Genomic DNA, 23307 nt, shown 5'->3' with positions numbered 1-23307 from the left:
GCTACATGTCCTACCATAACCCCAATCATCGGGTACATGTCCTACCATAACCCCAGTCATCGGGTACATGTCCTACCATAACCCCAATCATCGGGTACCTGTCATACTATCACCCCCATCACCCTGTACATGTCCTACCATAACCCCAATCATCGGGTACATGTCCTACCATAACCCCAATCATCGGGTACATGTCCTACCATAACCCCAATCATCGGGTACCTGTCATACTATCAGCCTCATCACCCTGTACATGTCCTACCATAGCCCCAATCATCGGGTACATGTCCTACCATAACCCCAGTCATCGGGTACATGTCCTACCATAACCCCAATCATCGGGTACATGTCCTACCATAACCCCAATCATCGGGTACATGTCCTACCATAACCCCAATCATCGGGTACATGTCCTACCATAACCCCAATCATCGGGTACATGTCCTACCATAACCCCAATCATCGGCTACATGTCCTACCATAACCCCAATCATCGGGTACATGTCCTACCATAACCCCAGTCATCGGGTACATGTCCTACCATAACCCCAATCATCGGGTACCTGTCATACTATCACCCCCATCACCCTGAACATGTCCTACCATAACCCCAATCATCGGGTACATGTCCTACCATAACCCCAATCATCGGGTACATGTCCTACCATAACCCCAATCATCGGGTACATGTCCTACCATAACCCCAATCATCGGGTACCTGTCATACTATCACCCCCATCATCGGGTACCTGTCCTACCATAACCCCAATCATCGGGTACATGTCCTACCATAACCCCAATCATCGGGTATCTGTCATACTTTCACCCTCATCACCCTGTACATGTCCTACCATAACCCCAATCATTGGGTACATGTCCTACCATAACCCCAATCATCGGGTACCTGTAATACTTTCACCCTCATCACCCTGTACATGTCCTACCATAACCCCAATCATCGGGTACATGTCCTACCATAACCCCAATCATCGGGTATCTGTCATACTTTCACCCTCATCACCCTGTACATGTCCTACCATAACCCCAATCATCGGGTACATGTCCTACCATAACCCCAATCATCGGGTACCTGTAATACTTTCACCCTCATCACCCTGTACATGTCCTACCATAACCCCAATCATTGGGTACATGTCCTACCATAACCCCAATCATCGGGTACATGTCCTACCATGCCCCCAATCATCGGGTACCTGTCATACTATCACCCCCATCATCGGGTACCTGTCCTACCATAACCCCAATCATCGGGTATCTGTCATACTTTCACCCTCATCACCCTGTACATGTCCTACCATAACCCCAATCATCGGGTACATGTCCTACCATAACCCCAATCATTGGGTACATGTCCTACCATAACCCCAATCATCGGGTACATGTCCTACCATAACCCCAATCACCGGGTACCTGTCATACTTTCACCCTCATCACCCTGTACATGTCCTACCATAACCCCAATCATTGGGTACATGTCCTACCATAACCCCAATCATCGGGTACATGTCCTACCATAACCCCAGTCATCGGGTACATGTCCTACCATAACCCCAGTCATCGGGTACATGTCCTACCATAACCCCAGTTATCGGGTACATGTCCTACCATAACCCCAATCATCGGGTACATGTCCTACCATAACCCCAATCATCGGGTACATGTCCTACCATAACCCCAATCATCGGGTACATGTCCTACCATATCCCCAATTATTGGGTACCTGTCATACTATCACCCCCATCACCCTGTACATGTCCTACCATTACCCCAATCATCGGGTACCTGTCATACTATCACCCTCATCACCCTGTACATGTCCTACCATAACCCCAATCATCGGGTACATGTCCTACCATAACCCCAATCATCGGGTACATGTCCTACCATAACCCCAATCATCGCGTACATGTCCTACCATAACCCCAATCATCGGGTACAAGTCCTACCATAACCTCAATCATCGGGTACATGTCCTACCATAACCCCAATCATCGGGTACATGTCCTACCATAACCCCAATCATCGGGTACATGTCCTACCATAATCCCAATCATCGGGTACCTGTCATACTATCACCCCCATCACCCTGTACATGTCCTACCATAACCCCAATCATCCTGTACATGTCCTACCATAACCCCAATCATCGGGTACATGTCCTACCATAACCCCAATCATCTGGTACCTGTCATACTTTCACCCTCATCACCCTGTACATGTCCTACCATAACCCCAATCATCGGGTACCTGTCATACTTTCACCCTCATCACCCTGTACATGTCCTACCATAACCCCAATCATCGGGTACATGTCATACTATCACCCCCATCATCGGGTACCTGTCCTACCATAACCCCAATCATCGGGTACCTGTCATACTATCACCCCCATCATCGGGTACCTGTCCTACCATAACCCCAATCATTGGGTACATGTCCTACCATAACCCCAATCATCGGGTACATGTCCTACCATAACCCCAATCATCGGGTACCTGTAATACTTTCACCCTCATCACCCTGTACATGTCCTACCATAACCCCAATCACTGGGTACATGTCCTACCATAACCCCAATCATCGGGTACATGTCCTACCATAACCGCAATCATTGGGTACATGTCCTACCATAACCCCAATCATCGGGTACATGTCATACTATCACCCCCATCATCGGGTACCTGTCCTACCATAACCCCAATCATCGGGTACCTGTCATACTATCACCCCCATCATCGGGTACCTGTCCTACCATAACCCCAATCATCGGGTACATGTCCTACCATAACCCCAATCATCGGGTACCTGTCATACTTTCACCCTCATCACCCTGTACATGTCCTACCATAACCCCAATCATCGGGTACATGTCCTACCATAACCCCAGTCATCGGGTACATGTCCTACCATAACCCCAATCATCGGGTACATGTCCTACCATAACCCCAATCATCGGGTACATGTCCTACCATAACCCCAATTATCGGGTACCTGTCATACTATCACCCCAATCATCCTGTACATGTCCTACCATAACCCCAATCATCGGGTACATGTCCTACCATAACCCCAATCATCGGGTACATGTCCTACCATAACCCCAATCATCGGGTACATGTCCTACCATAACCCCAATCATCGGGTACCTGTAATACTTTCACCCTCATCACCCTGTACATGTCCTACCATAACCCCAATCACTGGGTACATGTCCTACCATAACCCCAATCATCGGGTACATGTCCTACCATAACCCCAATCATTGGGTACATGTCCTACCATAACCCCAATCATCGGGTACATGTCATACTATCACCCCCATCATCGGGTACCTGTCCTACCATAACCCCAATCATCGGGTACCTGTCATACTATCACCCCCATCATCGGGTACCTGTCCTACCATAACCCCAATCATCGGGTACATGTCCTACCATAACCCCAATCATCGGGTACCTGTCATACTTTCACCCTCATCACCCTGTACATGTCCTACCATAACCCCAATCATCGGGTACATGTCCTACCATAACCCCAATCATCGGGTACATGTCCTACCATAACCCCAATTATCGGGTACCTGTCATACTATCACCCCAATCATCCTGTACATGTCCTACCATAACCCCAATCATCGGGTACATGTCCTACCATAACCCCAATCATCGGGTACATGTCCTACCATAACCCCAATCATCGGGTACATGTCCTACCATAAGCTCCATAATAATAAAAAATACTCTTTATTTAAATAGTGCCAACATATTCCTCAGCGCTTTACAGTTTTGCACACATAATCATCACTGTCCCCAATGGGGCTCACAATCTGCATTTTGACCCTATCAGTATGTCTTTGGAATGTGGGAGGAAACCGGAGAACCCGGAGGAAACCCACGCAAACACGGGGAGAACAGACAGACTCTGTGCAGATATTGTCCTCGGTGGGATTTGACCCCAGCGCTGCAAGGCTGCAGTGCTAACCACTGAGCCACTGTGCTGCCCATCGTCCTGTAGATCTCGTACTATCACCCCCATCGTCCTGTAGATCTCGTACTATCACCCCCATCGTCCTGTAGATCTCGTACTATCACCCCCATCGTCCTGTAGATCTCGTACTATCACCCCCATCGTGCAGGGTCTGGATAGTGATATATTTGGTATTTTCTTTCTCAGCTCATCAGAAGATGAAGGATTTGCCATTTCCACAGATGGTGGACTTCGCCGTCCAGGTAAGTGTTTCCTCACATGTCAGTGTCTCCTTACATGTCAGCACCTCCTCACACGTCAGTGTCTCCTCACACGTCAGTGTCTCCTCACACGTCAGTGTCTCCTCACACGTCAGTGCCTCCTCACACGTCAGTGCCTCCTTACACGCTAGCGTCTCCTCACACGTCAGTGCCTCCTCAAACGTCAGTGCCTCCTCACACGTCAGTGTTTCCTCACACGTCAGTGCCTCCTCACACGTCAGTGCCTCCTCACACGCTAACGTCTCCTCACACATCAGCGCCTCCTCACATGTCAGTGCTTCCTCACACGTCAGTGCCTCCTCACACGTTAGCATCTCCTCACACGTCAGTACCTCCTCACATGTCAATGCCTCCTCACATGTCAGTGCCTCCTCACACGTGAGTGCCTCCTCACACGTCAGTGCCTCCTCACACGTTAGCATCTCCTCACACGTCAGTACCTCCTCACATCTCAGTACTTCCTCACACGTCAGTACCTCCTCACATGTCAGTGCATCCTCACACGTCAGTACCTCCTCACACATCAGTGCCTCCTCACACGTCAGTGCCTCCTCACACGTCAGTGCCTCCTCACACGTCAGTACCTCCTCACACGTCAGTGCCTCCTCACACGTCAGTACCTCCTCACATGTCATTGCCTCCTCATTCGTCAGTGTCTCCTCACACATCAGTGCCTCCTCACACGTCGGTGCCTCCTCACACATCAGTGTCTCCTCATGCATCAGTACCTCCTCACACGTCAGTGCCTCCTCACACGTCAGTGCCTCCTCACACGTCAGTGCCTCCTCACACGTCAGTGTTTCCTCACACGTCAGTGCCTCCTCACACGTCAGTGCCTCCTCACACGCTAGCGTCTCCTCACACATCAGCGCCTCCTCACATGTCAGTGCTTCCTCACACGTCAGTGCCTCCTCACACGTTAGCATCTCCTCACACGTCAGTACCTCCTCACATGTCAATGCCTCCTCACATGTCAGTGCTTCCTCACACGTCAGTGCCTCCTCACACGTCAGTGCCTCCTCACACGTTAGCATCTCCTCACACGTTAGCATCTCCTCACACGTCAGTACCTCCTCACACGTCAGTACCTCCTCACATGTCAGTGCATCCTCACACGTCAGTACCTCCTTACACATCAGTGCCTCCTCACACGTCTGTGCCTCCTCACACGTCAGTGCCTCCTCACACGTCAGTACCTCCTCACACATCAGTGCCTCCTCACACGTCAGTGCCTCCTCACACGTCAGTGCCTCCTCACACGTCAGTACCTCCTCACATGTCATTGCCTCCTCATTCGTCAGTGCCTCCTCACACGTCGGTGCCTCCTCACACGTCGGTGCCTCCTCACACATCAGTGTCTCCTTATGCATCAGTACCTCCTCACATGTCAGTGCCTCCTCACACGTCAGTGCCTCCTCATAGGTCAGTGTCTCCTCACACGTCAGTGCCTCCTCACATGTCAGTACCTCCTCACATGTCAATGCCTCCTCATTCGTCAGTGTCTCCTCACATGTCAGTGCCTCCTCACACGTCGGTGCCTCCTCACACATCAGTGTCTCCTCATGCGTCAGTACCTCCTCACATGTCAGTGCCTCCTCACACGTCGGTGCCACCTCACACATCAGTGTCTCCTCATGCATCAGTACCTCCTCACATGTCAGTGCCTCCTCACACGTCAGTGCCTCCTCATAGGTCAGTGTCTCCTCACACGTCAGTGCCTTCTCACTCGTCAGTGCCTCCTCACTCGTCAGTGCCTCCTCACACGTCAGTGCTTCCTCACACGTCAGTGCCTCCTCACACGTCAGTGCCTCCTCCATTATTTTCCTCGGGATCAATAAAGTGTATCGTATCATACGTCAGCGCCTCCTCACACATCAGCGCCTCCTCACACGTCAGCGTCTCCTCACACATCAGCGCCTCCTCACGCATCAGCGCCTCCTCACACGTCAGCGCCTCCTTACACGTCAGCGCCTCCTCACACGTCAGTGCCTCCTCCATTATTTCCCTCGGGATTAATAAAGTGTATCGTATCATACGTCAGCGCCTCTTCACACGTCAGTGCCTCCTCACACGTCAGTGCCTCATCACACGTCAGTGCCTCCTCATAGGTCAGTGCCTCCTCACACGTCAGTGCCTCATCACATGTCCGGGAGATCAGGTGTGAGGGATCTGTCCTCACTCTCCGCAGATCTCCCAAGGAATGGATTACATGGAGCGGAAGGGCTGCGTCCACCGGGACCTGCGGGCCGAGAACATCCTCCTGTCAGCCATGATGTCCTGTAAGATCGGAGACTTCGGCCTGGCACGTTTCATGGACAGCACCTCCATGGCCATCACAGCAGGTGACACTCACTAATTGCCACAGATTATATGTACGGGGCATAAAATAAAGTCTACACACCCCTGTAATATTCCAGGGTAAGGGTCATGTAAAATAATCCGGCTACAGATCCATCTCAGGACTTTCCCCTTCTAATGTCGCTGTAATCTGAACAAACCCTGAGAGGAACAAATGGAAATCATTTTGATGGGAAAGTAAAAATAAGCAACCTACAATAATGTGGTTGCATAAGTGTTAGCACCCTCATAATTACAGCCAATCACATTTCCCCTCATGTTACATAGTAGTCAGCGCTCGGCCGCCGTCATGTACAGTGATTCTGATTAGCCCCAGTGAAAATGTGGCTGTTCTAGGAGGATTTTCCTGACATTTTCTGGTCTATAAACAGCTGACAACACAGCCAAGGATCTCAGTGTGGAAAGTTGTCAGTCAGGAGAAGGAACATTTCCCAGGCATCAGATTTACCAGGGACACCGTGAAGACAGCACCAAGAAGGGGCTGAAATCCCGCACAACAGTGACATTACCCAGAACTGGACGTCCCCGAAATATTGAAGAAAGAAAATGTCACTGGATGCGACAAGAGACAACAGCAACATTAGAGGAGCTGCAGGAATCTCTGTCCAGTCCTGGCTGTGTCCGGCATGTGACCACAATCTTCATATTCTCCATACAGCGACCTGAAGAGGACGCCGTACACGGGAGATGCCCCCACAATCTGTGGTGTCCTGAAGAGGGCGCTGTACACAGGAGATGTCCCCGTAATCTGTGGTGACCTGAAGAGGGCGCCGTACACAGGAGAAGTCCCCGCAATCTATGGTGTCCTGAAGAGGGCGCTGTACACAGATGTCCCCGCAATCTATGGTGTCCTGAAGAGGGCGCTGTACACAGGAGATGTCCCCGAAATCTGTGGTGACCTGAAGAGGGCGCTGTACACAGGAGATGTCCCCGAAATCTGTGGTGACCTGAAGAGGGCGCCGTACACAGGAGATGCCCCCACAATCTGTGGTGTCCTGAAGAGGGCGCTGTACACAGGAGATGTCCCCGCAATCTGTGGTGACCTGAAGAGGGCGCCGTACACAGGAGATGTCCCCGCAATCTATGGTGTCCTGAAGAGGGCGCTGTACACAGATGTCCCCGCAATCTATGGTGTCCTGAAGAGGGCGCTGTACACAGGAGATGTCCCCGAAATCTGTGGTGACCTGAAGAGGGCGCTGTACACAGGAGATGTCCCCGCAATCTGTGGTGACCTGAAGAGGGCGCCGTACACAGGAGATGTCCCCGCAATCTGTGGTGACCTGAAGAGGGCGCCGTACACAGGAGATGTCCCCGCAATCTGTGGTGACCTGAAGAGGACGCCGTACACGGGAGATGTCCCCGCAATCTGTGGTGACCTGAAGAGAACGCTGTACACAGGAGATGTCCCCGCAATCTGTGGTGTCCTGAAGAGGGCGCCGTACACAGGAGATGTCCCGCAATCTGTGGTGTCCTGAAGAGGGCGCCGTACACAGGAGATGTCCCCGCAATCTGTGGTGACCTGAAGAGGGCGCCGTACACAGGAGATGTCCCCGCAATCTGTGGTGACCTGAAGAGGACGCTGTACACAGGAGATGTCCCCGCAATCTGTGGTGTCCTGAAGAGGGCGCTGTACACAGGAGATGTCCCCGCAATCTGTGGTGACCTGAAGAGGACGCTGTACACAGGAGATGTCCCCGCAATCTGTGGTGACCTGAAGAGGGCGCTGTACACAGGAGGTGTCCCCGCAATCTGTGGTGACCTGAAGAGGACGCTGTACACAGGAGATGTCCCCGCAATCTGTGGTGACCTGAAGAGGACGCCGTACACAGGAGATGTCCCCGCAATCTGTGGTGACCTGAAGAGGGCGCCGTACACAGGAGATGTCCCCGCGATGTGTGGTGACCTGAAGAGGGCGCCGTACACAGGAGATGTCCCCGCAATCTGTGGTGTCCTGAAGAGGACGCTGTACACAGGAGATGTCCCCGCAATCTGTGGTGTCCTGAAGAGGGCGCCGTACACAGGAGATGTCCCGCAATCTGTGGTGTCCTGAAGAGGGCGCCGTACACAGGAGATGTCCCCACAATCTGTGGTGACCTGAAGAGGGCGCCGTACACAGGAGATGTCCCGCAATCTGTTGTGTCCTGAAGAGGGCGCTGTACACAGGAGATGTCCCCGAGATGTGTGGTGACCTGAAGAGGGCGCCGTACACAGGAGATGTCCCCGCAATCTGTGGTGACCTGAAGAGGGCGTCGTACACAGGAGATGTCCCGCAATCTGTTGTGTCCTGAAGAGGGCGCCGTACACAGGAGATGTCCCGCAATCTGTGGTGACCTGAAGAGGGCGCCGTACACAGGAGATGTCCCCACAATCTGTGGTGACCTGAAGAGGGCGCCGTACACAGGAGATGTCCCGCAATCTGTTGTGTCCTGAAGAGGGCGCTGTACACAGGAGATGTCCCCGAGATGTGTGGTGACCTGAAGAGGGCGCCGTACACAGGAGATGTCCCCGCAATCTGTGGTGACCTGAAGAGGGCGTCGTACACAGGAGATGTCCCGCAATCTGTTGTGTCCTGAAGAGGGCGCCGTACACAGGAGATGTCCCGCAATCTGTGGTGTCCTGAAGAGGGCGCCGTACACAGGAGATGTCCCCGCGATGTGTGGTGACCTGAAGAGGACGCCGTACACAGGAGATGTCCCCGCAATCTGTGGTGTCCTGAAGAGGGCGCCGTACACAGGAGATGTCCCCGCGATGTGTGGTGACCTGAAGAGGACGCCGTACACAGGAGATGTCCCCGCAATCTGTGGTGACCTGAAGAGGGCGTCGTACACAGGAGATGTCCCGCAATCTGTTGTGTCCTGAAGAGGGCGCCGTACACAGGAGATGTCCCCGCAATCTGTGGTGACCTGAAGAGGGCGCCGTACACAGGAGATGTCCCCACAATCTGTGGTGACCTGAAGAGGGCGCCGTACACAGGAGATGTCCCCACAATCTGTGGTGACCTGAAGAGGGCGCCGTACACAGGAGATGTCCCCGCGATGTGTGGTGACCTGAAGAGGACGCCGTACACAGGAGATGTCCCCGCAATCTGTTGTGTCCTGAAGAGGGCGCCGTACACAGGAGATGTCCCCGCAATCTGTGGTGACCTGAAGAGGACGCCGTACACAGGAGATGTCCCCACAATCTGTGGTGACCTGAAGAGGGCGCCGTACACAGGAGATGTCCCCGCGATGTGTGGTGACCTGAAGAGGACGCCGTACACAGGAGATGTCCCCGCAATCTGTGGTGACCTGAAGAGGGCGCCGTACACAGGAGATGTCCCCACAATCTGTGGTGACCTGAAGAGGGCGCCGTACACAGGAGATGTCCCCACAATCTGTGGTGACCTGAAGAGGGCGCCGTACACAGGAGATGTCCCCGCGATGTGTGGTGACCTGAAGAGGACGCCGTACACAGGAGATGTCCCCGCAATCTGTTGTGTCCTGAAGAGGGCGCCGTACACAGGAGATGTCCCCGCAATCTGTGGTGACCTGAAGAGGGCGCCGTACACAGGAGATGTCCCCACAATCTGTGGTGACCTGAAGAGGGCGCCGTACACAGGAGATGTCCCCGCGATGTGTGGTGACATGAAGAGGGCGCCGTACACAGGAGATGTCCCCGCAATCTGTTGTGTCCTGAAGAGGGCGCCGTACACAGGAGATGTCCCCGCGATGTGTGGTGACCTGAAGAGGGCGCTGTACACAGGAGATGTCCCCGCAATCTGTGGTGTCCTGAAGAGGACGCCGTACACAGGAGATGTCCCCACAATCTGTTGTGTCCTGAAGAGGGCGCCGTACACAGGAGATGTCCCCGCGATGTGTGGTGACCTGAAGAGGGCGCTGTACACAGGAGATGTCCCCGCAATCTGTGGTGTCCTGAAGAGGACGCCGTACACAGGAGATGTCCCCGCGATGTGTGGTGACCTGAAGAGGGCGCTGTACACAGGAGATGTCCCCGCAATCTGTGGTGTCCTGAAGAGGACGCCGTACACAGGAGATGTCCCCGCGATGTGTGGTGACCTGAAGAGGGCGCTGTACACAGGAGATGTCCCCGCAATCTGTGGTGACCTGAAGAGGACGCCGTACACAGGAGATGTCCCCGCAATCTGTTGTGTCCTGAAGAGGGCGCCGTACACAGGAGATGTCCCCGCGATGTGTGGTGACCTGAAGAGGGCGCTGTACACAGGAGATGTCCCCGCAATCTGTGGTGTCCTGAAGAGGACGCTGTACACAGGAGATGTCCCCGCAATCTGTGGTGACCTGAAGAGGGCGCTGTACACAGGAGATGTCCCCGCAATCTGTGGTGTCCTGAAGAGGACGCCGTACACAGGAGATGTCCCCGCGATGTGTGGTGACCTGAAGAGGGCGCTGTACACAGGAGATGTCCCCGCAATCTGTGGTGACCTGAAGAGGACGCTGTACACAGGAGATGTCCCCGCAATCTGTGGTGACCTGAAGAGGGTGCTGTACACAGGAGATGTCCCCGCAATCTGTTGTGTCCTGAAGAGGGCGCCGTACACAGGAGATGTCCCCGCGATGTGTGGTGACCTGAAGAGGGCGCTGTACACAGGAGATGTCCCCGCAATCTGTGGTGTCCTGAAGAGGGCGCCGTACACAGGAGATGTCCCGCAATCTGTTGTGTCCTGAAGAGGGCGCCGTACACAGGAGATGTCCCGCAATCTGTGGTGACCTGAAGAGGGCGCCGTACACAGGAGATGTCCCCGCAATCTGTTGTGTCCTGAAGAGGGCGCCGTACACAGGAGATGTCCCCGCGATGTGTGGTGACCTGAAGAGGGCGCTGTACACAGGAGATGTCCCCGCAATCTGTGGTGTCCTGAAGAGGGCGCCGTACACAGGAGATGTCCCGCAATCTGTTGTGTCCTGAAGAGGGCGCCGTACACAGGAGATGTCCCCGCAATCTGTTGTGTCCTGAAGAGGGCGCCGTACACAGGAGATGTCCCCGCGATGTGTGGTGACCTGAAGAGGGCGCCGTACACAGGAGATGTCCCCACAATCTGTGGTGACCTGAAGAGGGCGCCGTACACAGGAGATGTCCCGCAATCTGTTGTGTCCTGAAGAGGGCGCCGTACACAGGAGATGTCCCCGCGATGTGTGGTGACCTGAAGAGGGCGCCGTACACAGGAGATGTCCCCACAATCTGTGGTGACCTGAAGAGGGCGCCGTACACAGGAGATGTCCCGCAATCTGTTGTGTCCTGAAGAGGGCGCCGTACACAGGAGATGTCCCGCAATCTGTTGTGTCCTGAAGAGGGCGCCGTACACAGGAGATGTCCCCGCAATGTGGAGCTTCTGTAAGGAGGAGTTGGCAAAGATCATCAATCCGAGATGTTTGTTTCTCAGTGGATAGCTGCAGATTATGGGCAACATTGAAAGGGGAAACATTCCTGGAATGATTTTCATACATGGCAAAGACCTGGCATTGTACCAGGGGTGTGAAGACTTTTTAGGTGAGGCGCGGAGTCTAACATGTACGTGGTCTTATCCGGGGATCACATGGACCAGGGATGGTTGGGAGCAGAACCTCCATCATACGAATAATCTAGAGGTGGAGGGACGGCCGACAAGCCATCAATCCATTGTCTATGGGGTGTACTTATTTTATCATATGACTGTAATTACCAAAGTATTAATTAATTAGTGACCACCAATATGATTAATAAGACAGTAAGGATGGGGGATGATGAGGGTTGTCCAGATCTGCCGACACTATAATGTGGGGGTGAGGCCCCCGTGTGGACATCACATATCCAAGACGTTTAACCCTTATATCCCCGCTTTTCCCCAGACGCTCAGATTCCCATTAAGTGGACGGCACCAGAGGTTTTCCATGTGCAGAAATACACCAGCAAGTCAGACATCTGGTCATATGGAGTCCTGCTGGTGGAAATCATCACCTACGGAAGACCACCATTCCCAGGTGGGGCGCGAGAGAATGGACAATGGTTAAATTAGAAGGAGGACGCAGGGGGACAGAGGGGGACGAGAGGCATGGAGGAGGACTGAGGAAGACAGAGTAGGATGGAGGAGGACAAATGAGGACGGAGTAGGAAGGAGGACTGAGGGGATCTGAGGGAGATGGAGGGGGACTGAGGACAGAGGAGGAAGGCGTAGGATGGAGGAATATGCAGTGGGACTCAGGAGGAATGAGGATGGAGGAGGATGGAGAGGGATGGAGGAGGCCTTAGGAGGACAGAGCAGGACGGAGGAGGACAGAGTAAGGATGAGGACAAAGGAGGACAGAGAGTGGACGGATTAGGATGGAGGAGGACTGAGCAGGACGGAGTAGGACCTAGGAGGATGGAGGGGGACTGAGGACGGAGGAGGAAGGTGGAAGGAGGAGGACGGAGGGGTACTGAGGAGGAGGATGAAGGAGTACTCAGGGGAGACTGAGGACAGGAGGACGGAGAGGGATGGAGGAGGACGGAGGGGTACTGAGGAGGAGGATGAAGGAGTACTCAGGGGGACTGAGGACAGGAGGACGGAGAGGGATGGAGGAGGACGGAGGGGTACTGAGGAGGAGGATGAAGGAGTACTCAGGGGGGACTGAGGACAGGAGGACGGAGAGGGATGGAGGAGGACAGAGTAGGACGCAGGGGGTCTGAGGGGAATGAAGAAGGACTGAGTGGAATGGAGAGGGACTGAGGACGGAGGAGGAAGGAGGAGAATGGAATAGGCCAGAGCAGGACGGAGTAGGACAGAGGAGGATGGAGTAGAATTGAGGAAGATAAAAGTAAGACAGAGGAGGATGGAGGAGGATGGAGGAGGATGGAGGAGGATGGAGTAGGACGAAGTAGGATTGGCTAGAACAGAGGAAGTTGGAATAGGACGAAGAATGATGAAGGATGGGGAGGACAAAGTAACACACAGGAGGAACATAGAAGGACGGGTTAGGACGCAGGAGGAACGGAGGAGATCAGAGTGTGAAATCTGAAATATAAGACCAAGCGGAAGGAACGGACACAAGAAACAGAGGAGGGGAGGAAACAAGTATATGAAAGGGACGGATACTGGGCCTTGAAAAAGTCTTCATACTCGTGAACTTTTCCACATTTCTCACGTTACACCACAAACTTAAATGTATTTTATTGGGATTTTTTGTGATACAAAGTAACAAATATGAGACGTGTAACGGACAAGACACGGGGTGTACTAATTATTATACAAATCTAAACCTGACAGTTGTTCCGTGCATTAATATTCAGCCCCTGAGTCAGTACTTTTTAAGGCCACCTTTCTCTTCAGTCTTTTGGGGTCTGTCTCTCCACCTTTCTCTTGCAGTCTTTTCGGGTCTGTCTCTCCCACCTTTCTCTGCAGTCTTTTTGGGTTTGTCTCTCTACCTTTCTCTGCAGTCTTTTGGGGTCTGTCTCTCCCACCTTTCTCTGCAGTCTTTTTGGGTTTGTCTCTCTACCTTTCTCTGCAATTATTTGGGGTCTGTCTCTCCACCTTACTCTGCAGTCTTTTGGGGTCTGTCTCTCCAACCTTTCTCTGCAGTCTTTTGGGTTCTGACCTTTCTCTGCAGTCTTTTGAGGTTTGTCTCTCTCATCTTTCTCTGCAGTCTTTTGTGGTCTGTCTCTCCACCTTTCTCTGCAGTCTTTTGTGGTCTGTCTCTCCACCTTTCTCTGCAGTTTTTTGGGGGCTGTCTCTCTCATCTTTCTCAGCAGTCTTTTGGGGTCTGTCTCTCTCATCTTTCTCTGCAGTCTTTTGGGGTCTGTCTCTCTCATCTTTCTCTGCAGTCTTTTGGGGTCTGTCTCTCTCATCTTTCTCTGCAGTCTTTTGTGGTCTGTCTATCCACCTTTCTCTGCAGTTTTTTTGGGGGCTGTCTCTCTCATCTTTCTCTGCAGTCTTTTGGGGTCTGTCTCTCCACCTTCTTCTGCAGTTTTTTTGGGGGCTGTCTCTCTCATCTTTCTCTGCAGTCTTTTGGGGTCTGTCTCTCCACCTTCTTCTGCAGTTTTTTGGGGGCTGTCTCTCTCATCTTTCTCTGCAGTCTTTTGGGATCTGTCTCTCCCACCTTTCTGTGCAGTCTTTTGGGGTCTGTCTCTCCCACCTTTCTCTGCAGTCTTTTGGGGTCTGTCTCTCCAACCTTTCTCTGCAGTCTTTTGGGGTCTGTCTCTCCCACCTTTCTCTGCAGTCTTTTGGGGTCTGTCTCTCCACCTTTCTCTGCAGTCTTTTGGGGTCTGTCTCTCCCACCTTTCTCTGCAGTCTTTTGGGGTCTGTCTCTCCCACCTTTCTCTGCAGTCTTTTGGGGTCTGTCTCTCCACCTTCTTCTGCAGTCTTTTGGGGTCTGTCTCTCCCACCTTTCTCTGCAGTTTTTTGGGGGCTGTCTCTCATCTTTCTCTGCAGTCTTTTGGGGTCTGTCTCTCCACCTTCTGCAGTCTTTTGGGGTCTGTCTCTCCCACCTTTCTCTGCAGTCTTTTGGGGTCTGTCTCTCCAGTTTACTCTGCAGTCTTTTGGGGTCTGTCTCTCTCACCTTTCTGTGCAGTCTTTTGGGGTCTGTCTCTTCAGCTTTCTCTGCAGTCTTTTGGGGTCCGTCTCTCCACCTTTCCCTGCAGTCTTTGGGGTCTGTCTCTCGACCTTTCCCTGCAGTCTTTTGGGGTCTGTCTCTCCCATCTTTCTCTGCAGTCTTTTGGGGTCCGTCTCTCCACCTTTCTCTGCAGTCTTTTGGGGTCTGTCTCTCGACCTTTCCCTGCAGTCTTTTGGGGTCTGTCTCTCCCATCTTTCTCTGCAGTCTTTTGGGGTCTGTCTCTCCAGCTTTCCCTGAAGTCTTTTGGGGTCTGTCTCTCCCATCTTTCTCTGCAGTCTTTTGGGGTCTGTCTCTCCACCTTTCCCTGCAGTCTTTTGAGGTCTGTCTCTCCCATCTTTCTCTGCAGTCTTTTGGGGTCTGTCTCTCCAGCTTTCCCTGAAGTCTTTTGGGGTCTGTCTCTCCCATCTTTCTCTGCAGTCTTTTGGGGTCTGTCTCTCCACCTTTCTCTGCAGTCTTTTGGGGTCGTTCTCTCCTCCTTCCTCTGCAGTCTTTTGGGGTCTGTCTCTCCCATCTTTCTCTGCAGTCTTTTGGGGTCTGTCTCTCCACTTTTCTCTGCAGTCTTTTGGGGTCGTTCTCTCCTCCTTCCTCTGCAGTCTTTTGGGGTCTGTCTCTCCAACCTTTCTCTGCAGTCTTTTGGGCTCTGTCTCTCCAGTTTTCGCTGCAGTGTTTTGGGGTCTGTCTCTCTCACCATTCTGTGCAGTCTTTTGGGGTCTGTCTCTCCAGCTTTCTCTGTAGTCTTTTGGGGTCCGTCTCTCCCCCTTTCCCTGCAGTCTTTGGGGTCTGTTTCTCCACCTTTCCCTGCAGTCTTTTGGGGTCTGTCTCTCCCATCCCTCTCTGCAGTCTTTTTGGGTCTGTCTCTCCAGCTTTCCCTGAAGTCATTTGGGGTCTGTCTCTCCCATCTTTCTCAGCAGTCTTTTGGGGTCTGTCTCTCCAGCTTTCCCTGAAGTCTTTTGGGGTCTGTCTCTCCACCTTTCCCTGCTGCAGTCTTTTGGGGTCTGTCTCTCCACCTTTCTCTGCAGTCTTTTGGCATCTGTCTCTCCACCTTTCTCGGCAGTCTTTGGGGTCTGTCTCTTCAGCTTTGCACATCTAGAGGTGACATTTTGCCCCCTCGCTCTCGCTCAGTGACATTGGATGGAGACGTCTGTGATCAGTAATTTTCACGTCTTATCACAGATTCTCTGGGTTTTGGGTCTGGACGGTGACTGCGCCGCTCACACACAGGAATATGCTCTGATCTAAACCCTCCATTGTAGCTCTGGCAGGATGTTGAGGGTGGTTGTCCTGCTGGAAGGAGAACCTACTCCTTGGTCTCATGTCTCCTGCATTCTCTAACAGGTTTTCCTCCAGGATCACCCTGTATTTACCTCCATCCATCTTCCCATCACCTCTGACCAGCTTCCCTGCCCCTGCTGAAGAAAAGTCTCCCCACAGCAGGATGCTGCCATCATGTGTGATGATGGGGATGGTGTTTTCAGGATGATCTGCAGTGTCAGTGTTCCGACACACAATGCGTTTTGCATTTAAGTTAAACAATTCTCCTTTGGTCTCATCTGACCAGAGCCCCTTCTTCCTCATGCTCGCTGGGTTCCCCACATGGGACTTCTTTTGGCTTTCAGAAATATCTTTCTTCTTGCCGCTGTTTCATGAAGACAAAATTTGTGGAGTATAGAACTAAGGCCGGGGTCACACTAGCGTATGGCATGTGATGCGAGCTCATCGGATGCAATATGCTAATGACCCTCGGCTCCTGCTCTGCTGCAAGTAGGAGCCGAGTGTCCTGCGACTGTGCTCCGAGCCTCTCGCTCAGAGAGAATCGGAGAACAGCTGCGGAGGAGGCAGAGAAACTAATTTCTCCATCTCCTCCGCTGCCAGCATCGGCGTATATCGCACAGCACTTGGATGATAACAGAGTGATCTGCGTTGTGTCACTCGTACCCATAGACTTATATGGGTGCGAGTGATCCGAGACTCGGCCGAATCTCGGTGCCAATCACAGCATGCTGTGATCATTCACGCATGCTGATTCGGCATGAGAAAATATTCACAGATGTGGGCTATGTGCCCATGTAGCGTTTTTTAAGCGCTCAGGAAACGGGTTCTCCTTCCCAGAAAACGTGCGCAAATAGCCAAAAACGCAGACCTAAGCGGAAATTAATGAACACGCTGCGTTTTTTTACCGCTAAGCGTTTCCTTAGCGGTAAAAAACACATCCATTGGCACAAAATGGCCAAAATGCATTTAAATGAATGGGATGCTTCTTTTAAGCGTTTTTGATGCGTTTTGACCCCGAAAAACGCATCAAAAATGCTTAAAAAAAACGCTACGTGGGCACACAGCCTAACACTGGGCCGAGTGCTATGTGATGTTTTCTCGCATAGTACCCGACCGTATTGTAAGCTAGTGTGACCCCAGATCTGCAGCTCCTCATCAGTGACCATCAGTCTGTCTGCTGCTCTCTAATCAATGCTCTCCTTGTCTGGATGTCAGGTTAGGTGGACGGCCATGTCTTGGTAGGTTTGCAGTTGTGCTATACTCCTTCCATTTTTGGATAATGGATTGATGTTCTGTAAGATGTTCAGAGCTTGGACAATTTGTTATAACCTAACCCTGCTTTCCTCTTCTCCACAACGTTATCCCTGACCTGTCTGGTGAGCTCCTTGGTTTTCATGATGCTGTTTGATCCCCAATGTTCTCACACAAACCTCTGAGGCCTTCACAGAACAGCTGTAGTTATACTGAGAAGTAATCACATCAGGGGGACGCAGTGTGCTAATTATGTGACTGCTGGGGGTGATATGTCACTCAGGATCTTATTTAGGGGGGATGAAGGCAAATAGACTTCACAATACTCAGATTTATACTTTACAATAATTAGTACTGTCATGAACTGGGGGTGTGAGGTTGCCCCCAGTTGTTATGGACTTATTATATCCCACCAATTGTCACAAATGTACTATTTATTCATGGTTGTGGGTTATATAACTACCCACAACTTTTGTTTCCACCTTCAGTTCCAGTTTTGGAACTTGCAGCTCTTTGGTGCCCCCCTTACCTTCAGGTCAGTCAGGGAACTACACCTAGGATAAGTAGTCACCAGAAAGGCTGCCCTGCCGTGGAATGGCTATTGGGAACTCTGCAGGGAGGGCGGTAAGTATGTCCCCAGACTCAGGGTGGGTAATACACATATAAAACCTCCGTTCTGTCACTGCCAGAGTCTACCAAATCCACGGAACACTTTGCTGACACCATCTCCTTATTCTACATAAAAAGCAATAACGGGTCAGGAGTCAACCCACACGTTAGCGTAGTTAGCGCGGAGGTCGTGGCGGTACGTTAGAGAGCAAGGAGAAACAAAACTAGTAAATTTATAGATTTACTCCAGAAGGGATAGGCAGTGTTTACAAAAATATAAAAGATGTTACAAACGAGACAAGATACAGTATATACAGACAATTACAAAGTAAAGTGGATTAAAATAAGAACTTACACTTATGAGTCCATGGCACGCCGTATAGAGGAGAGGGAGGAGGGGCGCCTTCCCCAAGAGAAAATAGTCTATCAGCACAACTTCCTAGCTGGCAACCCGGGCAAATGACAACTTCCTAATTCGGCATCCTAGCCTTATACTTTCTTCTGGCTGACCTCACTGGGTGGGCAGAGCTAGGGAATATACTCCCCTTTTGAAAATTACTAGAAAACTTATGAGTGCCATAACTGTGGCTGCGAGACTCACAGGGTGTTGACTGAAGTATCATGTTATCTCTTGCAAATTTATCTTTCTATCGATACCAAACAAGAACTACCTGCGGGCTAGTGGATGGCAGGAACCCTTTTCACGATTCCTGATGGGCACATAAGCCAGGAAACGCCGCTGTGGGTAGCTCTAAATATGCAGATGCCAAAAATATAAGTTTCCTGACTCTATGCCTATCCTGCATTATTATATTCTAGTTTGGTTAGACAGAAGAACATGTGCTACAACCTTTACTTCCTGGTTGTGCTGGGGGGAAAGAGTGGGATCAAATTACACACAGGCAGAGGGAACCGAGAGGTAGGGGGATGGACACTGCAGCTATAGAGCTCAGTGTGACACTGCACTAACGTGATGGGGAAAGTGTACATAGAATGTAAACATATTCATATTTTCCTGACAAGTACACCTATCATTTCATTTACACATCACAGATAATTGTTAATTTGTGTCACAGAAAATCCCAATAAAGTACATTTACGTATGTGGATGTAACTGGAGAAATGTGGAAAAGTTTGTAGGAAGAAGACTTTTTTAAGGCACAGTATATGAAGAGGAGAGGAAGGAAATACAAATAGGTGAAAAAAGTATTTTGTCAGCCACCAATTGTGCAAGTTCTCCCACTTATAAAGATGAGAGCGGCCTGTAATTGACATCATAGGTAGACCACAACTATGAGAGTCACAATGAGAAAACAAACCCAGAAAATCACCTTGTCTGATTTGGGAAGATTTATTTTGTAAGTTATGGTGGAAAATAAGAATTTGGTCATTAACAAAAGTTCATCTCAATACTTTGTGATATATCCTTTGTTGGCAATGACAGCGGTCAAACGTTTACTGTAAGTCTCCACAAGGTTGGCCCACACTGTCGGTGGTATGTTGGCCCATTCCTCCATGCAGATCTCCTCTAGAGCAGTGAGGTTTTGGGCCTGTCGCTGGGCAACACAGACTTTCAAATCCCTCCAAAGGTTTTTTATGGGGTTGAGAGCTGGAGACTGGCTAGGCCACTCCAGGACCTTCATATGCTACTTATGAAGCCACTCCTTCGTTGCCCTGGCGGTGTGCTTGGAATCATTATCATGCTGAAAGAGCTATCCATGTTTCATCTTCAATGCCCTTGCTGATGGAAGGAGGTTTGCACTCAAAATCTCACGATACATGGCCCCATTCATTCTTTAATGTACACAGATGAGTCGTCCTGGTCCCTTTGCAGAGAAACAGCCTCAAACCATGATATTACCACCCCCATGCTTTACAGTAGGTATGGTGTTTGATGGATGCAACTCAGTATTCTTTTTCCTCCAAACACGACAAGTTGTGTTTCTACCAAACAGTTCTACTTTGGTTTCATCAGACCATATGACATTCACCCAATACTCTTCTGGATAATCCAAATGTTTTCTAGCAAACTTCAGATGGGCCCAGACATGTACAGGCTTAAGCAGGGGGACACGTCTGGCACTGCAGGATCTGAGTCCCTGGCGGCATAGTGTGTCACTGATAGTAGCCTTTGTTACGGTGGTCCCAGTTCTATGCAGGTCATTCACTAGGTCCCCCCGTGTGGTTCTGGGATTTTTGCTCACCGTTCTTGTGATCATTCTGACCCCACGGGGTGGGATTTTGCGTGGAGCACCAGATCGAGGGAGATTATCAGTGGTCTTGTATGTCTTCCATTTTCTAATTATTGCTCCCACAGTTGATTTCTTCACTCCAAGCTGGTTGGCTATTGCAGATTCAGTCTTCCCAGCCTGGTGCAGGGCTACAGTTTTGTTTCTGGTGTCCTCCGACAGCTCTTTGGTCTTCACCATAGTGGAGTTTGGAGTGTGACTGTTTGAGGGTGTGCACAGGTGTCTTTTATACTGATAACAAGGTCAGACAGGCGCCATTACTACAGGTAATGGGTGGAGGACAGAGGAGCCTCTTAAAGAAGTTACAGGTCTGTGAGAGCCAGAAATCTTCCATGTTTTTAGGTGACCAAATACTTATATTCCACCATAATTTGCAAAATAAATCTTCCCAAATCAGACACTGTGATTTTCTGGATTTGTTTCCTCATTGTGACTCTCATAGTTGTGGTCACCTATGGTGTCAGTTACAGGCCGCTCTCATCTTTATAAGTGGGAGAACTTGCACAATTGGTGGCGACTAAAGACTTTTTTCCTTACTGTAAGAGGAGAAGGGGACACACATGGGTGGGCTCCAGTGCGACAATGGCCTGTGGCTCTCACTAGATGATCACAATAAGGAGAGCAGCCCCGAACCTGAAGGACGCGGCTGTCACCGGACAGTTTGGAGGATTTACGGTCGGCGTCTCTGCGGGAAACCTTGAGCTCCTGTATATAAAGAGTGCTGCGTCCTGCGGGGCTGGCACACCGACACCGCACCGTCTGTAGGCTGATGTCAGACATGCTGACAGCCGCAGTACAGCAGGATGATGGGAGTCATCGGAGTGCAGACCTCAGAGGACGATAAGAGCCAACATAACAGCAGAATAGTGACTGCAGCTCTGGAGGTGACTGGAGTACTGTATAAGACATGATGTAACAGCAGAATAGTGAGTGCAGCTCTGAAGGTGACTGGAGTACTGTATAAGACATGATGTAACAACAGAATAGTGACTGCAGCTCTGGAGGTGACTGGAGTACTGTATAAGACATGATGTAACAGCAGAATAGTGACTGCAGCTCTGGAGGTGACTGGAGTACTGTATAAGACATGATGTAACAGCAGAATAGTGAGTGCAGCTCTGAAGGTGACTGGAGTACTGTATAAGACATGATGTAACAGCAGAATAGTGACTGCAGCTCTGGAGGTGACTTGAGGATAAGACATGATGTAACAGTAGAATAGTGAGTGCAGCTCTGGAGGTGACTGGATGGTAAGACATGATGTAACAGCAGAATAGTGAGTGCAGCTCTGGAGGTGACTGCAGAATAAGACATGATGTAACAGCAGAATAGTGAGTGCAGCTCTGGAGGTGACTGCAGGATAAGACATGATGTAACAGCAGAATAGTGACTGCAGCTCTGGAGGTGACTGGAGGATAAGACATGATGTAACAGTAGAATAGTGACTGCAGCTCTGGAGGTGACTGGAGTACTGTATAAGACATGATGTAACAACAGAATAGTGACTGCAGCTCTGGAGGTGACTGGAGGATAAGACATGATGTAACAGCAGAATAGTGAGTGCAGCTCTGGAGGTGACTGGAGGATAAGACATGATGTAACAGCAAAATAGTGAGTGCAGCTCTGGAGGTGACTGCAGGATAAGACATGATGTAACAGCAGAACAGTGAGTGCAGCTCTGGAGGTGACTGGAGGGTAAGACACGATGTAACAGCAGAATAGTGAGTGCAGCTCTGGAGGTGACTGGAGTGTAATTGTCGCACGGTCAGTCCTGTGTGTACGCGGGGTGCAGGCCTTGTAATCGCCACTTATATTTCTATCGTCCTCAGATAAAAGTAACGGTCAATATCGTGAGGACATATTGAAGGAAAAAGATCTGATCCCTCCTCCTGAGACCCCGGAGAAGATGTCGCCCCTGATCAGGATGTGCTGGCGATATCAGGCGGCCTCCCGACCCTCCTTCTCCCGGATTCAGGAATGTCTCATGGATCTGCTGAGCCCGACGCTGGGAGACGCGGTGGTGGAGTGAGCGCCGTTATAGACGAGGCGCCATACACTAATGACCACTAACGGGACCCCACATCTGCTCCGACACGTATGTGATATAAAACCGCCATCCGGCGTCCTGTCATCACTGAGACTTACGTGCTGTCATCCCTTGCTGACGGCGGAGGCTTCGGCGCTCTCGGCCATTGCAGGTGACCATCCTGAGATCGGACATATTGTGCAGAGGACCCCATCACACAGCGGACACCTCGGGGAGGACGATTCCTGGTTTCCCTCCAGGGATGTGGCCGTCTCTGCAGCGGGACGATCACCATCACATAATGCCCCACACAAATAATCCCGCACTGATCACACAGAGAAATGAGACTAAAATATAACAATAAACGAGGAAAGAGAAAAAGAGTGAGAGGTAATAAAGATGGAACAGAGGAGAACAAGGAACTGGAGAAGCGTAACCACCCCACACGCTGACTGACTAATACCGCCACACACTGACTAATACCACCATACACTGACTAATACCGCCACACACTGACTGACTAATACCGCCACACACTGACTAATACCACCATACACTGACTGACTAATACCACCACACGCTGACTGACTAATACCGCCACACACTGACTAATACCACCACACACTGACTGACTAATACCGCCACACACTGACTAATACCACCATACACTGACTGACTAATACCACCACACGCTGACT

General features: G+C 51.0%; 1 protein-coding gene across 1 annotated transcript in view; it reads left to right on the top strand.

The window, feature by feature from the left end:
- LOC141065365 (tyrosine-protein kinase-like) overlaps positions 1-22992 on the top strand; it is a 102286-nt gene extending 79294 nt beyond the window's left edge. Inside the window, exons 6-9 of the mRNA XM_073557808.1 lie at positions 4195-4250; positions 6457-6610; positions 12467-12598; positions 22413-22992. Of these exons, the coding sequence (XP_073413909.1) occupies positions 4195-4250; positions 6457-6610; positions 12467-12598; positions 22413-22612 (542 nt within the window). The 3' untranslated portion in view covers positions 22613-22992. The remainder of the gene's footprint in view (positions 1-4194; positions 4251-6456; positions 6611-12466; positions 12599-22412) is intronic.
- Positions 22993-23307: the final 315 nt, after the last annotated feature.

This window comes from Dendrobates tinctorius, unplaced genomic scaffold (genome assembly GCF_039654945.1).
Source record: "Dendrobates tinctorius isolate UK_male_01 unplaced genomic scaffold, ASM3965494v1 ptg000251l, whole genome shotgun sequence".
Taxonomy (NCBI): domain Eukaryota; kingdom Metazoa; phylum Chordata; class Amphibia; order Anura; family Dendrobatidae; genus Dendrobates; species Dendrobates tinctorius.
Note: the sequence above shows the minus strand (reverse complement) of the source record. Positions and strands in the feature narration are given on the sequence as shown.